The 21,593-nt window shown below is 48.8% G+C and overlaps 1 protein-coding gene across 1 annotated transcript; it reads left to right on the forward strand.

The window, feature by feature from the left end:
- Nucleotides 1-1,583: 1,583 nt before the first annotated feature.
- On the forward strand, nt 1,584-21,554 carry LOC141108846 (cysteine and histidine-rich domain-containing protein 1-like). The gene is made up of 12 exons (XM_073600809.1): nt 1,584-1,993; nt 5,308-5,443; nt 6,210-6,259; nt 6,340-6,396; nt 7,101-7,237; nt 7,741-7,844; nt 7,986-8,041; nt 9,013-9,083; nt 13,638-13,749; nt 16,218-16,328; nt 17,955-18,017; nt 18,825-21,554. The coding sequence occupies exons 2-12, from the start codon at nt 5,317-5,319 to the stop codon at nt 19,038-19,040; spliced, it is 1,104 nt and encodes a 367-aa protein (XP_073456910.1). The 5' UTR covers nt 1,584-1,993; nt 5,308-5,316; the 3' UTR covers nt 19,041-21,554.
- The last annotated feature ends 39 nt before the right edge of the window (nt 21,555-21,593 follow it).

The raw sequence follows: 21,593 nt of genomic DNA on the forward strand, positions 1-21,593 counted from the left end.
TAATACACACATACGTTCTGGGGACCCCCTATAATACACACATATGTTCTGGGGACCCCCTATAATACACACATATGTTCTGGGGACCCCCTATAATACACACATATGTTCTGGGGACCCCCTATAATACACACAAATACATTCTGGGGACCCCCTATGATACACACATATGTTCTGGGGACCCCCTATGATACACACATATGTTCTGGGGACCCCCTATAATACACACATACATTCTGGGGACCCCCTATGATACACACATATGTTCTGGGGACCCCCTATAATACACACATACGTTCTGGGGACCCCCTATGATACACACATATGTTCTGGGGACCCCCTATGATACACACATACGTTCTGGGGACCCCCTATGATACACACATATGTTCTGGGGACCCCCTATAATACACACATACATTCTGGGGACCCCCTATGATACACACATATGTTCTGGGGACCCCCTATAATACACACATATGTTCTGGGGACCCCCTATGATACACACATACGTTCTTTGGGACCCCCTATAATACACATATGTTCCAGGCTTGTTAAATCTGCAGCTTTCATTATAATAATCCCTGGTGATCCCGCCATGAGAGGTCCTTCTCCAGACACTTCCCCTTATAGGGTGACAACGCTCTGTCTGCCCCGTAACTGTGCTCTGGTGTCACCAATAGGAAACCCACCCTGAGAAATGTCATCACTGGAGTGTATGGAGACAGGAAGTGGCTGCAAACGGGCTGCAGGAGATCAGCAGCACTGAGATGGAACAAAGAATGAAAAAGGATAAAAATGGGATTTTATGTAAAAAAAATAAAGGCAATAGTTTATAATACACAACACTTAGGAGGTGTCTCGTCACATTTGGCTACCCATCACATTTTGCTACCCGCTGGAGTGCGCATGCGTGCCTCTGCCATATGCGTTCCAACAATGTTGTAAGACCACTTTCCCACAGGGCCCCTCGCCACGCTTCAGGCACGGCCCCGCTTCACTCGGCATAATTATAATCTAACTTTATGTCCACTTGGATGATGGGACTTGAACCTGGACTCAGGGGTGTGGCCACTTAATTCTGCGCAAGCGCAGATCGCCACAGTGTTGTAACGCATATGGCGGCGTCGCGCATGCGCAGTCCAGCGGGTAGCCAAATGTGATGGGTCGCCATATGTGACGCTACAGAGGCATATACAATTTTCACTCCATAACAAGAAGTGACTGAACAAAGACCCCCCCATGGCAGGATCACCGGGGATTATTATAATGAAAGCTTCAGATTTATAAACATTGACTTGTGAACTGACATTAATAGGAGAAATCTTCTATGAGATTTTGGTGATTGGATCTACTCTCTGATATCACGAGGAAGGTCAGAAATGATTATATTGTATATAGAAGATGGACCTCCTCCTCCTCCGGGGTCGCTCTTCAGTCCTCCTCCAGATCTTTCTTGTCCCTTCTTGAATCTCAGCTCCTGTCTTCTGTCCATCACCTGTCACAGCTGCTGACATTCTTCTTCCCATCTTTGGTGTTGGGTTGGCCCTTCCAGGATCTAAATATAGGGCCACGTGTCCGTCCTCCACCACCCGTCCTCCACAATCTGTTCTCCACCATCCGTCCTCCACCAACCGCCCTCCACTATCCGTTCTCCACCATCCGTCCTCCACCACCCGTTCTCCACAATCTGTTCTCCACCATCCGTCCTCCACCATCCGTCCTCCACCACCCGTTCTCCACAATCTGTTCTCCACCATCCGTCCTCCACCACACGGCCTCCACCATCTGTCTTCACCACACGGCCTCCACCATCTGTCTTCACCACACGGCCACCACCACCCATCCTCAACCACCCGTCCTCCACTACCCGGCCTCCACCATCTGTCTTTACCACCGTCCTTCACCATCCGTCCTCCACCACCCGTCCTCCGCTACCTGGCCTGGACCCCACTCAGCCTGGACCCCGTCCTTCCAACCCTCTCCTACTCAGGTATGGAATTTATTGTTTTCTTCCCTTTTATCGTCAGTCCTAGCTGACCCCGTATTCCGTATATCCTTATTATTATATCCGTTCTATTATATCCTTATTAATATATACTTCTTATCATATCATTATATTATCCTCCTTATTATATCTGTTTTATTATATCCTTATTATTATATCCTTAGTGCTTGTTGTGTCCTTTTATTATACTTTGTATCTATAGATGAATATCTTCTCTCTGTATTTATTCCATTTATATCCCTCATCCCGGGACCATTCCCTCTGTAGAATCTTCTCTCCTTTATGGATAATATATATGAGGAAGCTGGGATCACAGAATGTTCTAGATATCACAGAATGTTCTAGATCGGTGCCGAATTATATACAGTGTATATGTTACATTGTAATGATTGTTCCCTCTGTAGAATCTTCTCTCCTTTATGGATAATATATATGAGGATTCTGAGATCCCAGAACATTCCAGATCTGTGTTGGATTCTATAAATATTACATTGTAATGAATGTGTCCTTTTTTTATTATACTTTGTATCTATAGATTTATATCTTCTCTTATCATTGGGAAATCTGGGATTATAGAATGTTCTAGATCTGTGTTGACTCATAGAATTGTGTTCCACATTCATATAGATGTGATTATTGTGTAAGGCCGGCCATACATTATACAATCTTCCTAAAGATTTACCAAAACCGTATAATATGAGGTCACACCTAAACACTTTCCATGTGTATGTAGCAAGGTCCCCGGCCTCCTTCGGTCTAATGAGAACCTCCAGGGCCAGAGATAGCTGACATCCTTCTGTATGTGGTGGGTTGTGAGGCATGGTGGGTGCAAGGCAGTTAAAGCTATTGGGCGCCAGACACTTCTTGAATGCAAAAGAGAGTTTATTTCTCTTAACAAACTTTTTGGGGGGAGAGAGGGTTAGGGCCAGGACACCCTTAGGTAATTGCAAGTTCTATTGGCAGACTCAGAGACTTCAACAGGAGGACAGCCATGCAGGGAAAGGCATCCAGCAAGATGCCACATCTGCACGTGTAGGAATGCTGTCTCCTATGGCAACAGTCTTTAACAGTTCCTAACACAAAGGTTAACAGTACCTTCACTTCCACTACAATCACTCCTTGTAGTTCTTCATCCCACTGAGCTCCCGGTCTCTCACTAGACCCTCTGATTCACTGCTACTGAATCCCTTGAGCTCCTCCAATCTTCACGGTGGTATCTTCCTCAAGTGTCACCCTCACCTCTCTGCTGGGTCCCTACTATGGAACGCCAGATACTTCTCAAGCTTCACCCTACTGGTCTGCTTGGTCCCTGGCTTGACACACAAGGCTGCTCTGCAAGCATCACCTCTGCTGGTTGGGTCCTTGGCTTCACATCCACTGAAGTTTCCCGATTCTTCATCGCCCCCTTTTGGTGAGAATATTGCTCGGGTACTTGCTTCAGTTACTCACTGAGGTCCCTGGTAATAACGTGGATGGTCCCTTAGTGGAGACAGCTTCCCCTCTACCTCCGACCACGACAGGTTCTACAGCCGACAGAACCATCACTTCTGGTTGGACTGCAAGCCGCAATCCCAACCCTGCGCTGCTCTCTTGCTTCTGCATAGGCCTTCACACAGCCTGTCAGCCAGATGTGCCCGGAATAAGCCTGGGGTGTACGACACAAGTCCACCCAGACAGCCGTCCAGGTGGAACAGAACACCGATCACCTGACTCCACCCAAATATATAGGTTCTCCCAGCAGGCCGGACATGAGTAGGTATGGAGGGTGGACATGAGAGGTATGGAGGGTGGACATGAGGAGGTATGAAGGCCAGACATGAGAAGGTATGGAGGGTGGACATGAGGAGGTATGGAGGCCGGACATGAGGAGGTATGGAGGCCGGACATGAGGAGGTATAGAGGGTGGACCTGAGGAGGTATGGAGGGTGAACATGAGGAGGTATGGAGGCCAAACATGAGGAGGTATGGAGACCAGGCAGAGAAGTATGGAGGGTGGACAAGAGGAGGTATGGAGGGTGGACATGAGGAGGTATAGAGGGTGGACATGAGGAGGTACGAAGGTCGGACATGAGGAGGTACGAAGGTCGGACATGAGGAGGTACGAAGGTCGGACATGAGGAGGTATGGAGCGTGGACATGAGGCAGTATGGAGGGTGGACATGAGGAGGTATGGAGGCCGGACATGAGGAGGTATGGAGGGTGGACCTGAGGAGGTATGGAGACCAGACATGAGAAATATGGAGGGTGGACATAAGGATGTATGGAGACCAGACATGAGAAGTATGGAGGGTGGACATGAGGAGGTATGGAGGGTGGACATGAGGAGGTATGGAGGCCGGACATGAGGAGATATGGAGGGTAGACCTGAGGAGGTATGGACGGTGGACAGGAGGAGGTATGAAGGCCGGACATGAGTAGGTATGGAGGGTGGACATGAGGAAGTATGGAGGCCGGACATGAGAAGTATGGAGGGTGGACATGAGGAGTTATGGAGGGTGGACATGAGGAGTTATGGAGGGTGGACATGAGGAGTTATGGAGGGTGGACATGAGAAGTATGGAGGGTGGACATGAGGAGTTATGGAGGGTGGACATGAGGAGTTATGGAGGGTGGACATGAGGAGTTATGGAGGGTGGACATGAGGAGTTATGGAGGGTGGACATGAGGCGGTATGGAGGCTGGACATGAGGAGGTATGGAGACCAGACATGAGAAGTATGGAGGGTGGACATGAGAAGTATGGAGGGTGGACATGAGAAGTATGGAGGGTGGACATGAGGAGTTATGGAGGGTGGACATGAGGAGTTATGGAGGGTGGACATGAGAAGTATGGAGGGTGGACATGAGGAGTTATGGAGGGTGGACATGAGAAGTATGGAGGGTGGACATGAGGAGTTATGGAGGGTGGACATGAGGAGTTATGGAGGGTGGACATGAGGAGTTATGGAGGGTGGACATGAGGAGGTATGGAGGCTGGACATGAGGAGGTATGGAGACCAGACATGAGAAGTATGGAGGGTGGACATGAGAAGTATGGAGGGTGGACATGAGGAGTTATGGAGGGTGGACATGAGGAGGTATGGAGACCAGACATGAGAAGTATGGAGGGTGGACATGAGGAAGTATGGAGGGTGGACATGAGGAAGTATGGAGGGTGGACATGAGGAATTATGGAGGGTGGACATGAGGAGGTATGAATTGTGGACATGAGGAGGTATGGAGGCCGGACACAGCCAGGCGGCTGGTATTCTCAGAATGAGGCTTGCAATGACTGCTCTCTCTTTTTGTGTTTTGTTGTAGAGAATCGCCATGCTGACAGCTTCACCTCCTCCTGGTACTATGAGCAGTCAAGTGACCCCGGACCCCTCCGGTGACTATGTGCTCTGCTATAACAAAGGGTGTGGACAGAGATTCCTCAGTACCAACAATCCTACAGGTAAGTGTCCTAGAAGGAGGTGTGTAAACGTGTGCAGCCCATCTCCAGGAAACCAGGAAAATACATGGATCTCCATCCAGTCCTGAGATTTACACAGCTCTGCCACACAGCACAGCCAGGTAGATGACGCTGCTAACAGTTACAATGGTGTCCTCCCTCCACCCCAAGCCTGCTGACTGGACAGTGAAGACTGATGAGGTCATCCCTCTGCTCTTTGCTCCTATCAGCACGCTCCTTGTCAGCATATTTGCATGCAGCACACCTGGTTGTCTCCCCCAGTCTGAGCTCTGCTGTACAGGAGATTAGATGAGGCTGACACCAATCAGATTTAGGCACTCACATGAGTTGTCTGTCAGAGGGAGGGGAAAACCCCAGCAGACAGCGCTCCCCAATGCTCTGCTGGTGGACCGTCCCTTGGCACCCTCATGTCAAATGTAGAGCTATGGTCCCTGCATTGGTCTTGATGATGTCAGAGGACCTTAGACTGCCGGAGTGTAAGGTAGAAGAGGTGGTGAGGACCGGTCTAGCAGCCTGGAGGAGCCTGCGGGAGCAGAGGATTCAGGCAGTAAAATGGCTGTACCCGGTCCCTGTAGGCATAAATGAGCAGTGAACCCTTGCAGTACAGGCACAGCCTCACCACTAGGAGGACCTTCATGGAGTTCAGCTTTAGATAAGGCTTGTTATGGAGGTCAGATCTCTGGATGTGATGAGAATGAAGAGTAGATGATACTGAACTCACGCAAGTTTCTCTTCCCCTCACCTATAGACGCTTGTCTCTTCCACCCTGGATATCCCATCTTCCATGACGCTCTGAAGGTCAGTACATCTCCTGTAGATCTCACACGCAGTTCTCAATGTTCTGGTCATTGTCACCAAAGATTTGTTTTCTGTCTCAGGGTTGGTCCTGCTGCCGGAAACGTACCACAGACTTCTCCGAATTCCTGGCCATCCAGGTGAGTTCCTCTGCCGCTAACAATCCCTCTGTGTGCCGGACGCTTTACTTTGTGACCTCATCCATACTGATCACCTTTGTGATGAACTGGAACGCCGATGGTGAGCCAGGTCTTCTCATCTAAAACTTCACAAATGGCCACAAATTCAGAATCTTGTGGAAAGTCTTCCCAGAAGAGTGGAGGATGTCATAGGTTAATGTTGATAAATATAAAGTTCTGCACTTGAGGCCTAAGTATATTCATCAGGATCTGGGGCAATCGATTGTGCAGAAGGATCTGGGGGAGTCAATGGTGGAGAAGGATCTGGGGGAGTCAAAAGTGGAGAAGGATCTGGGGGAATCAATGGTGGAGAAGGATCTGGGGGAGTCAATGGTGGAGAAGGATCTGGGGGAGTCAATGGTGGAGAAGGATCTGGGGAAATCAATGGTGGAGAAGGATCTGGGGGAATTCATAGTGGAGAAGGATCTGAGGAAGTCAATGGTGGAGAAGGATCTTGGGGAATCCATAGTGGAGAAGGATCTGGGGGAATCCATAGTGGAGAAGGATCAGGGGGAGTCAATGGTCATACTCTCTATGAATCCAGTGTATGTACTGTATACTTTTTATGTATCCGGTGTATATACTGTATACTTTCTATGTATCCGGTGTATATACTATGTCTCTATATTGTCTTGGTGTCACCGTTGTGGATCTCTCTTCCTTAGGGTTGCTCTAAGGGGCCGCACAACAATGAGAAACCTCCAGAAACTCTAAAACCCGACATCTCTGGAAGCAAAACTGTCTCTGAGATCATTGTACGGGGCCCCAAGTCTGCAGAGAAGATGCTGAAGGAGAGGCCGAGGTAATGATAGTTCATGTCTGTCCCCCCCCCCTTGCAGAATATACAGGGGGGTAAGGGGGTGCAAAGAGCAAAAAAAGTGGTTGCACCGTGTGTGGGGGGGATGGCGGCAAAACGTCACCGGGCTCCTTCTTCAAGTATAATAATCGATCATCTGTATGTGTGAGGGGCTCCTCGGGGGACGTCCTTGGTCCTTATAAAGGTGTTCCTGTGCAGCCCACCCTCTCTGTGATTGGTGGATTTCCTCATTCATAAACGGTGTCATTCCCACGCTGACCTCCAAAAGTAATATATATTTCATGGGCTCTCACCATCATACCAATATCATGGGCATTAATATAAAGTCCCCCCCCCCTCACCATGGCCATTAATAACGAGGTGCCCCCCTTCATGGCCAATTATATGGAGTTACTCCCCTCCACCATGGTCATTAATATGGAAATGGAGTTGCCCCCCCCCCTGTCCTGGTGGTGTGGTTATTACAGTCAGGCTGTCTGTTGTTGCAGCACTCAGGAGGAGATGCGCCCCCTTCTGGTGAAAGTTTCCCGCTCATTAGAAGAAGAGTTGGAGAAGATGACGTTGTCGGTGAAGCCGGTTGCTCAGATAAAAGGTGAGGGGGGGAGGGGGGGTCTGGACGTTATAACACCCGCACAGTTTATGAAGCTCGCCCGTCTTCTCTAGAAATGTGAAATTTGTTGCTGTTATTTCTGCAGTTTTGCAATAAATCCATTTATCATCTTTTATGTTACAGAGGAGGCGGGGGTGACAGCGCTGGGGACGCGGTGTAAACGCTCCGGCTGTAAAGAGGTGAGGGGGGCGGCAATGTGTGTATGGAGGGGAGAGGGGCGGTAACGTGTATACGGAGGTGAGGGGGGCGGTAATGTGTATACGGAGGTGAGGGGGCAGTAATGTGTATACGGAGGTGGGGGGTGGTAATTTGTGTACGGAGGTGAGGGGGGCGGTAATGTGTGTATGGAGGTGAGGGGGCTGTAATGTGTATACGGAGGTGAGGGGGCGGTAATGTGTATACGGAGGTGAGGGGGGCGGTAATGTGTGTATGGAGGTGAGGGGGCGGTAATGTGTGTATGGAGGTGAGGGGGGCGGTAATGTGTATACGGAGGTGAGGGGGCAGTAATGTGTATACGGAGGTGTGGGGGGGTGGTAATGTGTGTACGGAGGTGAGGGGGGCGGTAATGTGTCTATGGAGGTGAGGGGGGCGGTATTGTGTGTATGGAGGTGAGGGGGGCTGTAATGTGTGTATGAAGGGGAAGGGGGCAGTAATGTGTGTATGGAGGTGAGGGGGGCGGTAATATGTATATGGAGGTGAGGGGGGCGGTAATGTGTGTATGGAGGGGAGGGGGGCGGTAATGTGTGTATGGAGGTGAGGGGGGCGGTAATATGTATATGGAGGTGAGGGGGGCGGTAATGTGTGTATGGAGGGGAGGGGGGCGGTAATGTTTGTACAGAGGGGCTGGCGTTCCCAGGTCTCATGCACATTGCGGATAGTACAGCAGCGTTCAGGGGCGTAAAAACATTGGTCCGCAGCTGCGTTTAGAGCGCACCCATCAGTGTAATATATGCCCGTATGTATGACATTTATTCCAATCACCAGAATTCATATTCTGCTAGTAGACTGACATACGTGTGTAAACATGCGTCCCTACGCGTTTCGTCCTGCGTCATTACAGGCTTTTGTCTGCCAAGTTCCCCCGCTGTGTGCTGAGGCCTGCTATCCCTCATTATAGAAGAAGAGTGATTACCTCCCACCTTTCCTGCAGGTTTATCAAGGCCCGGAGAGTGAGGAGGGTATGTGCGTCCATCACCCGGGGGTCCCCGTCTTCCATGAAGGGTAAGGAGATGATTTCTGCCCCCCCGAATATCCAATCATTCATCACCGCCAGACGAGGATATTACACTAAGGGGGAAAAATGTATTTGATCGGCTGCTGATTTTGTGACAAAGAAACGATCAGTCTATAATTTTATTGGTCGGTTTATTATAACAGTGAGAGAATAACAACAAAAATATCCAGAAAAACACATTTCAAAAAAAGTTATAAATTGATTTGCATTTTAATGAGTGAAATAAGTATGTGAACCCTTCACAAAACATGACTTAGTAGTTGGTGGAGAAACCCTTGTTGGCGATCACAGAGGTCAGACGTTTCTTGGAGTTGGCCTCCAGGTTTGCACACATCTCAGGAGGGATTTTGTCCTCTTTGCAGATCCTCTCCAAGTCATTAAGGTTTCCAGGCTGACGTTTGGTAACTCGAATCTTCAGCTCCCTCCACATATTTTCTATGGGATGAAGGTCTGGAGACTGGCTAGGCCACTCCAGGACCTCAATGTGCTTCTTCTTGAGCCACTCCTTTGTTGCCTTGGCCGTGTGTTTTGGGTCATTGTCATGCTGGAAGACCCGTCCATGACCCATTTTCAATGCCCTGGCTGAGGGAAGGAGGTTCTCTCCCAAGATTTGATGCTACATGGTCCCATCCATCGTCCCTTTGATGCTGTGAAGTTGTCCTGTCCCCTTAGCAGAAAAACACCCCCAAAGCATAATGTTTCCACCTCCATGTATGATGGTGGGGGATGGTGTTCTTGGGGTCATAGGACCTCCATGTATAACAGTGGGGGATGGTGTTCTTGGGGTCATAGGACCTCCATGTATGACGGTGGGGGATGGTGTTCTTGGGGTCATAGGACCTCCATGTATGACGGTGGGGGATGGTGTTCTTGGGGTCATAGGACCTCCATGTATGACGGTGGGGGATGGTGTTCTTGGGGTCATAGGACCTCCATGTATGACGGTGGGGGATGGTGTTCTTGGGGTCATAGGACCTCCATGTATGATGGTGGGGGATGGTGTTCTTGGGGTCATAGGACCTCCATGTATGACGGTGGGGGATGGTGTTCTTGGGGTCATAGGACCTCCATGTATGATGGTGGGGGATGGTGTTCTTGGGGTCATAGGACCTCCATGTATGATGGTGGGGGATGGTGTTCTTGGGGTCATAGGACCTCCATGTATGATGGTGGGGGATGGTGTTCTTGGGGACATAGGACCTCCATGTATGACGGTGGGGGATGGTGTTCTTGGGGTCATAGGACCTCCATGTATGATGGTGGGGGATGGTGTTCTTGGGGTCATAGGACCTCCATGTATGACAGTGGGGGATGGTGTTCTTGGGGACATAGGACCTCCATGTATGACGGTGGGGGATGGTGTTCTTGGGGTCATAGGACCTCCATGTATGATGGTGGGGGATGGTGTTCTTGGGGGTCATAGGACCTCCATGTATGATGGTGGGGGATGGTGTTCTTGGGGGTCATAGGACCTCCATGTATGAAGGTGGGGGATGGTGTTCTTGGGGGTCATAGGACCTCCATGTATGACGGTGGGGGATGGTGTTCTTGGGGTCATAGGACCTCCATGTATGACGGTGGGGGATGGTGTTCTTGGGGTCATAGGACCTCCATGTATGAAGGTGGGGGATGGTGTTCTTGGGGGTCATAGGACCTCCATGTATGACGGTGGGGGATGGTGTTCTTGGGGTCATAGGACCTCCATGTATGACGGTGGGGGATGGTGTTCTTGGGGTCATAGGACCTCCATGTATGACGGTGGGGGATGGTGTTCTTGGGGTCATAGGACCTCCATGTATGACGGTGGGGGATGGTGTTCTTGGGGTCATAGGACCTCCATGTATGACGGTGGGGGATGGTGTTCTTGGGGTCATAGGACCTCCATGTATGACGGTGGGGGATGGTGTTCTTGGGGTCATAGGACCTCCATGTATGATGGTGGGGGATGGTGTTCTTGGGGACATAGGACCTCCATGTATGACGGTGGGGGATGGTGTTCTTGGGGTCATAGGACCTCCATGTATGATGGTGGGGGATGGTGTTCTTGGGGTCATAGGACCTCCATATATGACAGTGGGGGATGGTGTTCTTGGGGTCATAGGACCTCCATGTATGATGGTGGGGGATGGTGTTCTTGGGGTCATAGGACCTCCATGTATGACGTGGGGGATGGTGTTCTTGGGGTCATAGGTCCTCCATGTATGATGGTGGGGGATGGTGTTCTTGGGGTCATAGGACCTCCATGTATGATGGTGGGGGATGGTGTTCTTGGGGTCATAGGACCTCCATGTATGACGTGGGGGATGGTGTTCTTGGGGTCATAGGTCCTCCATGTATGATGGTGGGGGATGGTGTTCTTGGGGTCATAGGACCTCCATGTATGACGGTGGGGGATGGTGTTCTTGGGGACATAGAACCTCCATGTATGACGGTGGGGGATGGTGTTCTTGGGGTCATAGGATCTCCATGTATGACAGTGGGGGATGGTGTTCTTGGGGACATAGAACCTCCATGTATGACGGTGGGGGATGGTGTTCTTGGGGACATAGAACCTCCATGTATGACGGTGGGGGATGGTGTTCTTGGGGTCATAGGACCTCCATGTATGACAGTGGGGGATGGTGTTCTTGGGGTCATAAGACCTCCATGTATGACGGTGGGGGATGGTGTTCTTGGGGTCATAGGACCTCCATGTATGACAGTGGGGGATGGTGTTCTTGGGGTCATAGGACCTCCATGTATGACAGTGGGGGATGGTGTTCTTGGGGTCATAGGACCTCCATGTATGACGGTGGGGGATGGTGTTCTTGGGGTCATAGGACCTCCATGTATGACGGTGGGGGATGGTGTTCTTGGGGTCATAGGACCTCCATGTATGACAGTGGGGGATGGTGTTCTTGGGGTCATAGGACCTCCATGTATGACGGTAGGGGATGGTGTTCTTGGGGTCATAGGACCTCCATGTATGACGGTGGGGGATGGTGTTATTGGGGTCATAGGACCTCCATGTATGACGGTGGGGGATGGTGTTATTGGGGTCATAGGACCTCCATGTATGACGGTGGGGGATGGTGTTATTGGGGTCATAGGTCCTCCATGTATGATGGTGGGGGATGGTGTTCTTGGGGTCATAGGACCTCCATGTATGACGGTGGGGGATGGTGTTATTGGGGTCATAGGACCTCCATGTATGACGGTGGGGGATGGTGTTCTTGGAGGTCATAGGACCTCCATGTATGACAGTGGGGGATGGTGTTCTTGGGGTCATAGGACCTCCATGTATGACAGTGGGGGATGGTGTTCTTGGGGTCATAGGACCTCCATGTATGACAGTGGGGGATGGTGTTCTTGGGGTCATAGGACCTCCATGTATGACGGTGGGGGATGGTGTTCTTGGGGTCATAGGACCTCCATGTATGACGGTGGGGGATGGTGTTCTTGGGGTCATAGGACCTCCATGTATGACGGTGGGGGATGGTGTTCTTGGGGTCATAGGACCTCCATGTATGACGGTGGGGGATGGTGTTCTTGGGGTCATAGGACCTCCATGTATGACGGTGGGGGATGGTGTTCTTGAGGTCATAGGACCTCCATGTATGACGGTGGGGGATGGTGTTCTTGGGGTCATAGGACCTCCATGTATGATGGTGGGGGATGGTGTTCTTGGGGTCATAGGACCTCCATGTATGACGGTGGGGGATGGTGTTCTTGGGGTCATAGGCAGCATTCCTCCTCCTCCAAATACGATGAGTTGAATTGATGCCAAAGATCTCGATTTTGGTCTCCTCTGACCACAACACTTTCCCCCAGTTCTCCTCTGAATCATTCGATGTTCATAAGTAATCTTCAGAAGGACCTGTACATGTGATTTCCTGAGCGGGGGGACCTTGCGGGGGCTGCAGGATTTCAGTCCTTCACGGTGTAGTGTGTTACCGATTGTTTTCTTGGTGACTATAGTCCCAGCTGAGATCATTGACAAGATTCTCCTGTGTAATTCTGGGCTGATTCCTCACCGTTCTCCTGATCATTGAACCTCCACGAGGTGAGATCTTGTATGGAGCCCCAGACCGAGGGAGATCGATCGTTATTTTGTGTTTCTTCCATTTGTGAATAATCCCATCAACTGTTGTCACCCTCTCACCAAGCTGCTTGGCGATGGTCTTGTAGCCCATTCCAGCCTTGTGTAGGTCTACAATCTTCTCCCCAACATCCTTGGACAGATCTTTGCCATGGTGGAGAGATTGGAATCTGATTGATTGCTTCTGTGGACAGGTGTCTTTTATACAAGTAACAAGCTGAGATTAGGAGCACTCCCTTTAAAGAAAGTGCTCCTAATCTCAGCTCGTTTCCTGTATAGAAGACACCTGGGAGCCAGAAATCTTACTGATTGAGAGGGGATCAAATACTTTTTTCCCTCACTGTATGTACTACACACCGTCCAGTCCAGGATTACATCTGTTGTATGGGTTCATTCACAGAGCACACTATGGGGGTTCTTGATGTCACAGCTCTCAGTATACATTATATATCTCTCTCTGTAGAATGAAGTATTGGTCCTGCTGCTGCATTAAAACAAGCGACTTCAATGAATTCCTGGATCAGAAGGGATGTACCAACGGGAGACATCTGTGGGTGCAACCTCCGGGGAAACGGGTGAGGGCAACCAGAGATGATAAGAATAATAGTATTTAATATAACACAAAAATAATGATGATAATAACAATATATACAGTGCCTTGAAAAAGTATTCATACCCCCTGAAATTTTCCACATTTTGTTACAACCAAAAACATAAATGTGTTTTTAATTGGGATTTTATGTGACAGACCAACACAAAGTGTCACATAATTGTGAAGTGGAAGGAAAATGATAAATGATACAAATAAATATGTGAAAAGTGTGGGGGGGGGGGAGGGGCATTTGTATTCAGCCCCCTTTACTCTGATAACTAAAATCTAGAGGAACCAATTGTCTTCAGAAGTCACCTAATTAGTAAATAGAGTCCACCTGTGTGTAATTTAATCTCAGTATAAATACAACTGTTCTGTGAAGCCCTCAGAGGTTTGTTAGAGAAACTTAGTGAACAAACAGCATCATGAAGGCCAAGGAACACACCAAACAGGTCAGGGATAAAGTTGTGGAGAAGTATAAAGCAGGGTTAGGTTATAAAGAAATCTCCCAAGCTTTGAACATCTCACGGAGCTCTGTTCAATCCATCATCGGAAAATGGAAAGAGTATGGCACAACTGCAAACCTACCAAGACATGGCCGTCCACCTAAACTGACCGGCCGGGCAAGGAGAACATTCATCAGAGAAGAGCCAAGAGGTCCATGGTAACTCTGGAGGAGCTGCAGAGATCCACAGCTCAGGTGAGAGAATCTGTCCACAGGACAACTATTAGTCGTGTTCTCCACAAATCTGCCCTTTATGGAAGAGTGACAAGAAGAAAGACATTGGAGAAAGAAAGTCATAAGAAGTCCTGTTTGTAGTTTGTGAGAAGCCATGTGGAGGACACAGCAAACATGTGGAAGAAGGTGATCTGGTCAGATGAGACCAAAATTCTACTTTATGGCCTAAAAGTAAAACGCTATGTGTGGGGGAAACTAACACTGCACATCACCCTGAACACACCATCCCCACCGTGAAACATGGTGGTGGCAGCATCATGTGGTGGGGATGGTTTTCTTCAGCAGGGACAGGGAAGCTGGTCAGAGTTGATGAGAAGATGGATGGAGACAAATACAGGACAATCTTAGAAGAAAACCTGTTAGAGTCTACAAAAGACTTGAGACTGGGGCGGAGGTTCACCTTCCAGCAGGACAACGACCCGAAACATCCAGCCAGAGCTACAATGGAATGGTTTAGATCAAAGCATATTCATGTGTTAGAATGGCCCAGTCACAGTCCAGACCTAAATCACATTGAGAATCTGTGGCAAGACTTGAAAATTGCTGATCACAGACGCTCTCCATCCAATCTGACAGAACTTGAGATATTTTACAAAGAAGAATGGGCAGAAATGTCCTCTCTAGATGTGCAAAGCTGGTAGAGACATCCCCAAAAAGACTTGTAGAGAAAGGGGGTTCTACAAAGTATTGACTCCGGGGGGGGCGCCATACAAATGCCCCTCCCCCACACTTTTCACATATTTATTTGTATCATTTATTATTTTCCTTCCACTTCACAATTATGTGACACTTTGTGTTGGTCTATCACATAAAATCCCAATACAAGACATTTACGTTTTTGGTTGTAACAAAATGTGGGGAATTCCAAGGGGTATGAATACTTTTTCCAGGCACTGTACTATGATGATGTATCTCTGGGAGGGATGGAATTATCGCCCCCCGGAGTATATCGGCCGTCATTACAATTGTTGTAGCACACACACACACACAGGGACAATCTCTATCATTTAAAGACATTGGATATCCACTTGAGGGTAAAATAAGGGGTTCAGTTTATTGCTGCCCCCCAAAGATTGCTTCTATTATCTTCTCTTACCCCTCCCCCACACTCATAGGAGAGAGAAGCAGAGGTCTCTCCCCACCCCATGTGACTACGCTGGGTGTCTGAGCGGACGGTTGCTGACCATAGGAGGTGGAAGAGGACTGAGTCCCCTGGGATCCATACCTTAAATAGCTCTATATATGAAAAGAGACCCCCAGATCTTCTGTCATTCCCATCCTGCGATGTAACAGAAGTCTCATTGGTCGGGGTGACTCTCTTCGGTGAGGCCGCTCATATATACCAGAACACCCACAAATGGAAGGGGGTCCATTATACAAGAAGCAGTACGAGCTCCACACTTTATTTTTAGACAGTCTGTAGAAAAAGAAATCCAACACGTTTTGGGGGTGCAGATGCCCCCTGAGGAAGGAGTATCTGAACCTCGAAACGCGTTGGGTTCTTTTTCTACAGATTATCTCTTAGGACTCCTCAATGGTCAGTGTGGAGCTCTTACTGCTTCTTGTATGGTTGAATAGTAAATACGTTCCTTAGTTTCCCCGGGTGAATGGAGCAGTGGGGGAGGAGCCCATGGGGGAGGGGTTGTGAATCTGTAGTTTATTGGATGATCTGTCCTCCTCCTGGCCTATCACTATCCGTCTCTCTCTCTCAGGAAGTTGCATGTCGCTATGACTGGCATCAGACCAGCAGCCTCGTCGTCATCACCGTTTATGCCAAAACTTCCATACCGGATCTCACCGAGATTCACGCCAATCGCACGCAGGTGAGAGATTCCGCACTAGCATGCGGCCAGTGAAAATAGTTGAAGAGGATCTGTACTGGGGAAGCTGTGCCCAAAACCAGCAAGCGGGAGGCACAGGACCAGTCACCAGCATTGAGGTCTCCCTGCAGCTGATCTTCTCCCCATTACTGACTTTGCATGACTTCTTCTTCTCTGTGTGGAGGCGGCCATCTTGGTAGAGGCGGGGCTTTACTTCCTCATATTAGAGCTGCCCCTCCCCCTTCCCCCTGATGACTGGTGATTTGATGATTGGAGGGGTAATGAGGAGGAAGGAAGGGCAGATCAACAGAATGGATGAAGAAGAAGCAGGGAGATCCTTCCGCTGCAGGTCTTCAGGTACAGCTTCCCCCTCCAGCAAGGAGAACAGTGATCAGCACAGCAGTGACGTCACCAAATATGGTGAGACTCACAGTCAGAGGGTGCAGTGCCTTGAATGATCTTACACTGCAGGTATACAGATATGAGGCTTAAGAACAGGAAGTGCAGAGTTATCAGGAGTGCCTAGGTGCACTGATATCAGGGGTGTCTAGGCACAAGAAGTGGACTGATATCAGGGGTGTCTAGGCACAGGAAGTGGACTGATATCAGGGGTGTCTAGGCACAGGAAGTGGAGTGATATCAGGGGTGTCTAGGCACAGGAAGTGGACTGATATCAGGGGTGTCTAGGCACAGGAAGTGGACTGATATCAGGGGTGTCTAGGCACAGGAAGTGGACTGATATCAGGGGTGTCTAGGCACAGGAAGTGGACTGATATCAGGGGTGTCTAGGCACAGGAAGTGGACTGATATCAGGGGTGTCTAGGCACAGGAAGTGGACTGATATCAGGGGTGTCTAGGCGCAGGAAGTGCAATAATATCGGCATTGCCTAGGAGTAGGAAGTGGACTGATATTGGGAGGGCCTAGGTCCAGGAAGTGGTCTAATATCAGGGATGTCTAGGCACAGGAAGTGCACTAATATCGGGAGTGCCTAGGTGCAGGAAGTGGACTGATATCAGGGATGTCTAGGCACAGGAAGTAGACTGATATTGGGGGTGTCTAGGCACAGGAAGTGCAATAATATCGGGAGTGACTAGGCGGAGGAAGTGGACTGATATTGGGAGTGTCTAGGAGCAGGAAGTAGATTGATATTGGAAGTGTCTAGGCACAGGAAGTGGACGGATATTAGGAGTGTCTAGGCACAGGAAGTGGACTGATAATGGGATTGTCTAGGCACAGGAAGTGCAATAATATCGGTAGCGCCTAGGCGCAGGAAGTGGACTGATATTGGGAGTGCCTAGGTGCTGGAAGTGGACTGATGTCAGGGGTGTCAAGGCACAGGAAGTGGAGTGATATTGGAAGTGCCTAGGCACAGGAAGTGCACATCCAGTTCTCAGGAGGACATAGAACTAAATGTAGATTTTTCAGGGTAGACATCATTAATACCTCTAGATGTTCCCTATAAGACCACAAATGTTCAGGAAAAGGAATGATTTGGGTCAGTTGAAGGGATTGTTGGTACATTTCTTGTCCGGGATAACAACATAAACGGACCAATCCGTGTTCTAGAGATAAGATTTGCCGCCTCTGACACCAAAACCCATGACACCATCTTCTGCCTCTCTCTGCAGCTGGACATTCAGATCACCTTTCAGAAGGACAAAGAATTCCGGAAGAAGGTGGAGCTGTGGGGGGTACGTATGAGATCGGGGAACAGGCGTTCTCTCTTCATTTGCTATGGTAGCCATTATATTACATTTTTTAGATAAATATGAAACGTTGATCAATAATTCTTTGTCTTCAGCTTTGGCGGGTGAAGCCCAAGTCTCCGTTTCACATTCTTAGCTGTGCAGTGTTAACAGAGCTCAATAGCTTAAGATGAAGTTTACAAAAACAGAGCAGTGGCTCCTCCTCTTAAGAGCAGTGAGTGGACCCCACCCCTCCATAGCAGCGACTCCTCCCTTATTTGATCCAAGAGATTGCTGTCTCTTTAGCTAACCCACAGTGCTCTGGGAATTCTGTGTCAAATGTGTAATAATAAAAATGTAAAACATCAGTTTAAAGACCTATAAACCACAAAAGTAAAGAAGAGTAAAAATGTCTCTAAGCCTTTGTAGTGTCCATTAAAAACGAAGGTGACTCTTATTAATCAGTCTTATGACTTTAGTACCCGATCTCCTGACATTTTCTTTTTCCTATTGGGGAGATTTCCCTTGTACACACAGCAGGAAGTGAGAGAAAATCTCTCCAAAATGACGGAAACCCCCTCGTAGTTGTCACCAGAACAGGTGTCCCCATTGGAAGATTTCTCCTCTAATCCTGTTTTGGTGACAACTCAAACTTTTGGATCTCCCCCCACATTCTCTGCCTGTGACACCAAGACATATATAAAGAGATGGACAAGGAAGTAGCTGATTAGTCCGAGAGGCTCATGGAGGCGCAGTGTTGGTCACCGTCCGGTTACTCTCATCCTCACGAAACGTTCTCTTTTGTCTCGGCAGGTCATTGATGTGGATAAAAGTTTTGTGAGTTTATTTCCAACAAAGGTGGAAATCACTCTGAAGAAGTCGGACGAGGTGACATGGGCCAGATTGGAGCTGACGGCCTGCACCCCCCACATTACAGAGGAAATCGAACCGGAACCGACACCCCAGGAAAGTGGCGGAGAGGATTCTGATGACAACCTGAGCTGGTCAGAGGACGAGGAACCCGAGTGAGATGTCACCATGACCTGAAGAATGGAATTTATTTACATCATTTTTTTATGTTTTCTTCTTTCTGTGATTTTTCTGTAACTTTTTATTGATGCATATGAGATATCAGTGTTACATTATGTGGTCAAAAGTCTGTGAAGTCTCTGATAGCCAGTACTATAGAATCCCCCCCCCCCCATTGCCAATAATATAGAGGTCCCCATATGGACATTAATATGGAAAGTTTCCCCCAATGGCCATTAATATGATGTTGCCTCCCATGACCATTACTATGGTGTTGCCCTCCATTGCCATTAGTATGGTGTTGCCCTCCATTGCCATTAGTATGGTGTTGCCCCCATGGCCAAAAATATGGAGTTTCCCTCAATGGCCCATAATATGGTGTTGTCGCCCATGGCCATTAGTATGGTGTAGTCCTCCCACCTGGCCATTAGTATGGTGTAGTCCTCCCACCTGGCCATTAGTATGGTGTAGTCCTCCCACATGGCCATTAGTGGGGTGTTGCCCCCCAGTGGCCATTAATATGGAGTTGCCTCCAATGGCCATTAATATGGTGTTGTCTCCCATGGCCATTAGTATGGTGTAGTCCTCCCACATGGCCATTAGTATGGTGTAGTCCTCCCACATGGCCATTGGTATGGTGTAGTCCTCCCACATGGCCATTAGTATGGTGTAGTCCTCCCACATGGCCATTAGTATGGTGTAGTCCTCCCACATGGCCATTAGTATGGTGTAGTCCTCCCACCTGGCCATTAGTATGGTGTAGTCCTCCCACATGGCCATTAGTGGGGTGTTGCCCCCAGTGGCCATTAATATGGAGTTGCCTCCAATGGCCATTAATATGGTGTTGTCTCCCATGGCCATTAGTATGGTGTAGTCCTCCCACATGGCCATTAGTATGGTGTAGTCCTCCCACATGGCCATTGGTATGGTGTAGTCCTCCCACATGGCCATTAGTATGGTGTAGTCCTCCCACATGGCCATTAGTATGGTGTTGTCGCCCATGGCCATTAGTATGGTGTAGTCCTCCCACATGGCCATTAGTATGGTGTAGTCCTCCCACATGGCCATTAGTATGGTGTTGCCCCCAGTGGCCATTAATATGGAGTTGCCCCCAGTGGCCATTAATATGGAGATGCCCCAATGGCCATTAGTATGGTGTTGCCTCCCATGGCCAAAAATATGGAGTTGCCCAACTTTGTCAATAACATGAAGTTACCCTTACCCCCCTCCAATTGGCAATAACATGGAATTTCCACAAGATTTTGGAGGGTGTCTGATGATGGATGAGAAGACCTTGATCACACACCAGGCTCCACATTGGGCACCAAAAAAAGACCCGACTCACAGCTGGCATTCCAATATATCTTAAAGGTGTTCAGTAGGGTTGAGGTCAGGGCTTCTTGCAGGACACCCCATCGTAAAACCCTGGTCATTCATTTTAAGTGGATATAACCTCCTCCTCTCTAATAGGAAGGCTTTCCACTAGATTTTGTAGGGTGTCTGTAGGAATCTGGGCCCATTTGTGAGGTCAGGTACGGATTTTGAATAAGAATCTGGATCACGATTGCCATTCTAGTTCATCCCAAATGTGTCTAGTGGCGTTAAGGTCAGGTCTCAGAGCTTGTGGGCTATCCCATTCCAACATCATGGTCATTAATATGAAGTTGTCCCCCTTCACGGCACTAACAACCTTCATTCTTCTAGAAAGGCTTTCCACAAGATTTTCACATTCATCCCAAAGGTGTTCAGTAGGGTTGAGGTCAGGACACTCGAGTTCCTCCACTTATCACACCTATAAGAGCTTGTTGGCCATCCCATCTAAAATCATGGCCATAAATATTTATATGCCCCTTTCCCCCTCCAAGGCCATTAATACGGAGTTGACACCTTTGTGGCTATAACATCCCCCGCTCTCCTGGTAAGACTTTCCATAAGATTTTGAAGGGTGTCTGGGGGAATTTGTGTCCACTTGTGAGATCAGGTACTGACGTTGGATGAAAAGACCTGGCTCACATTTAAGCCTCACATTGGGCACCAGGAAAAAGACCGGGCACACAATCGGTGATCCAGTTCACCCCAAAGGTGATCAGTAGGGATGAGGTCAGGGCTCTGTACAGGACACTGGAGTTCCTCCACACCAAACTGGTCACATCATGTCTTTATGAAACTGGACATCTCATTCCAAAACCATGTTCATTTTATATGATGTCCCCCCCTCCCCCTGAAGCCATTAATATGGAGTTGCCCCCTTTGAGGCTATAACATCCTTTACTCTTCTAGGAAGACTTTCCACAAGATTTTGGAGGGTGTCTGTTGGAATTTGTGAGGTCAGATACTGATGTTGGATGAGAAGACCCTTATACCAAAGGTCTTCCAAAAGTAGGGATGAGGTCGGGACTCTGTATAGGATGCTCAAGTTCCTCCACACCAAACTGGTCACACCATGTCTTTATGGAGCTGGCTTTGTACACGGGGAGGGGCACAGTCGTGTCTTTATGGAGCTGGCTTTGTACACAGGAGGGGGGGGGGGGGTGGGCACAGTCATGCTGGAAC

Source organism: Aquarana catesbeiana, linkage group LG09 (genome assembly GCF_042186555.1).
Source record: "Aquarana catesbeiana isolate 2022-GZ linkage group LG09, ASM4218655v1, whole genome shotgun sequence".
Lineage (NCBI taxonomy): Eukaryota > Metazoa > Chordata > Amphibia > Anura > Ranidae > Aquarana > Aquarana catesbeiana.

Excerpts from the sequence above, each read along its gene's own strand:
- LOC141108846 (XM_073600809.1), top strand. The coding sequence starts at position 5,317 with ATGCTGACAGCTTCACCTCCTCCTGGTACTATGAGCAGTCAAGTGACC. Across the intron at positions 7,238-7,740 it reads ATGCTGAAGGAGAGGCCGAG|CACTCAGGAGGAGATGCGCC; the intron begins GTAATGATAGTT and ends CTGTTGTTGCAG. Across the intron at positions 18,018-18,824 it reads AGAAGGTGGAGCTGTGGGGG|GTCATTGATGTGGATAAAAG; the intron begins GTACGTATGAGA and ends TTGTCTCGGCAG.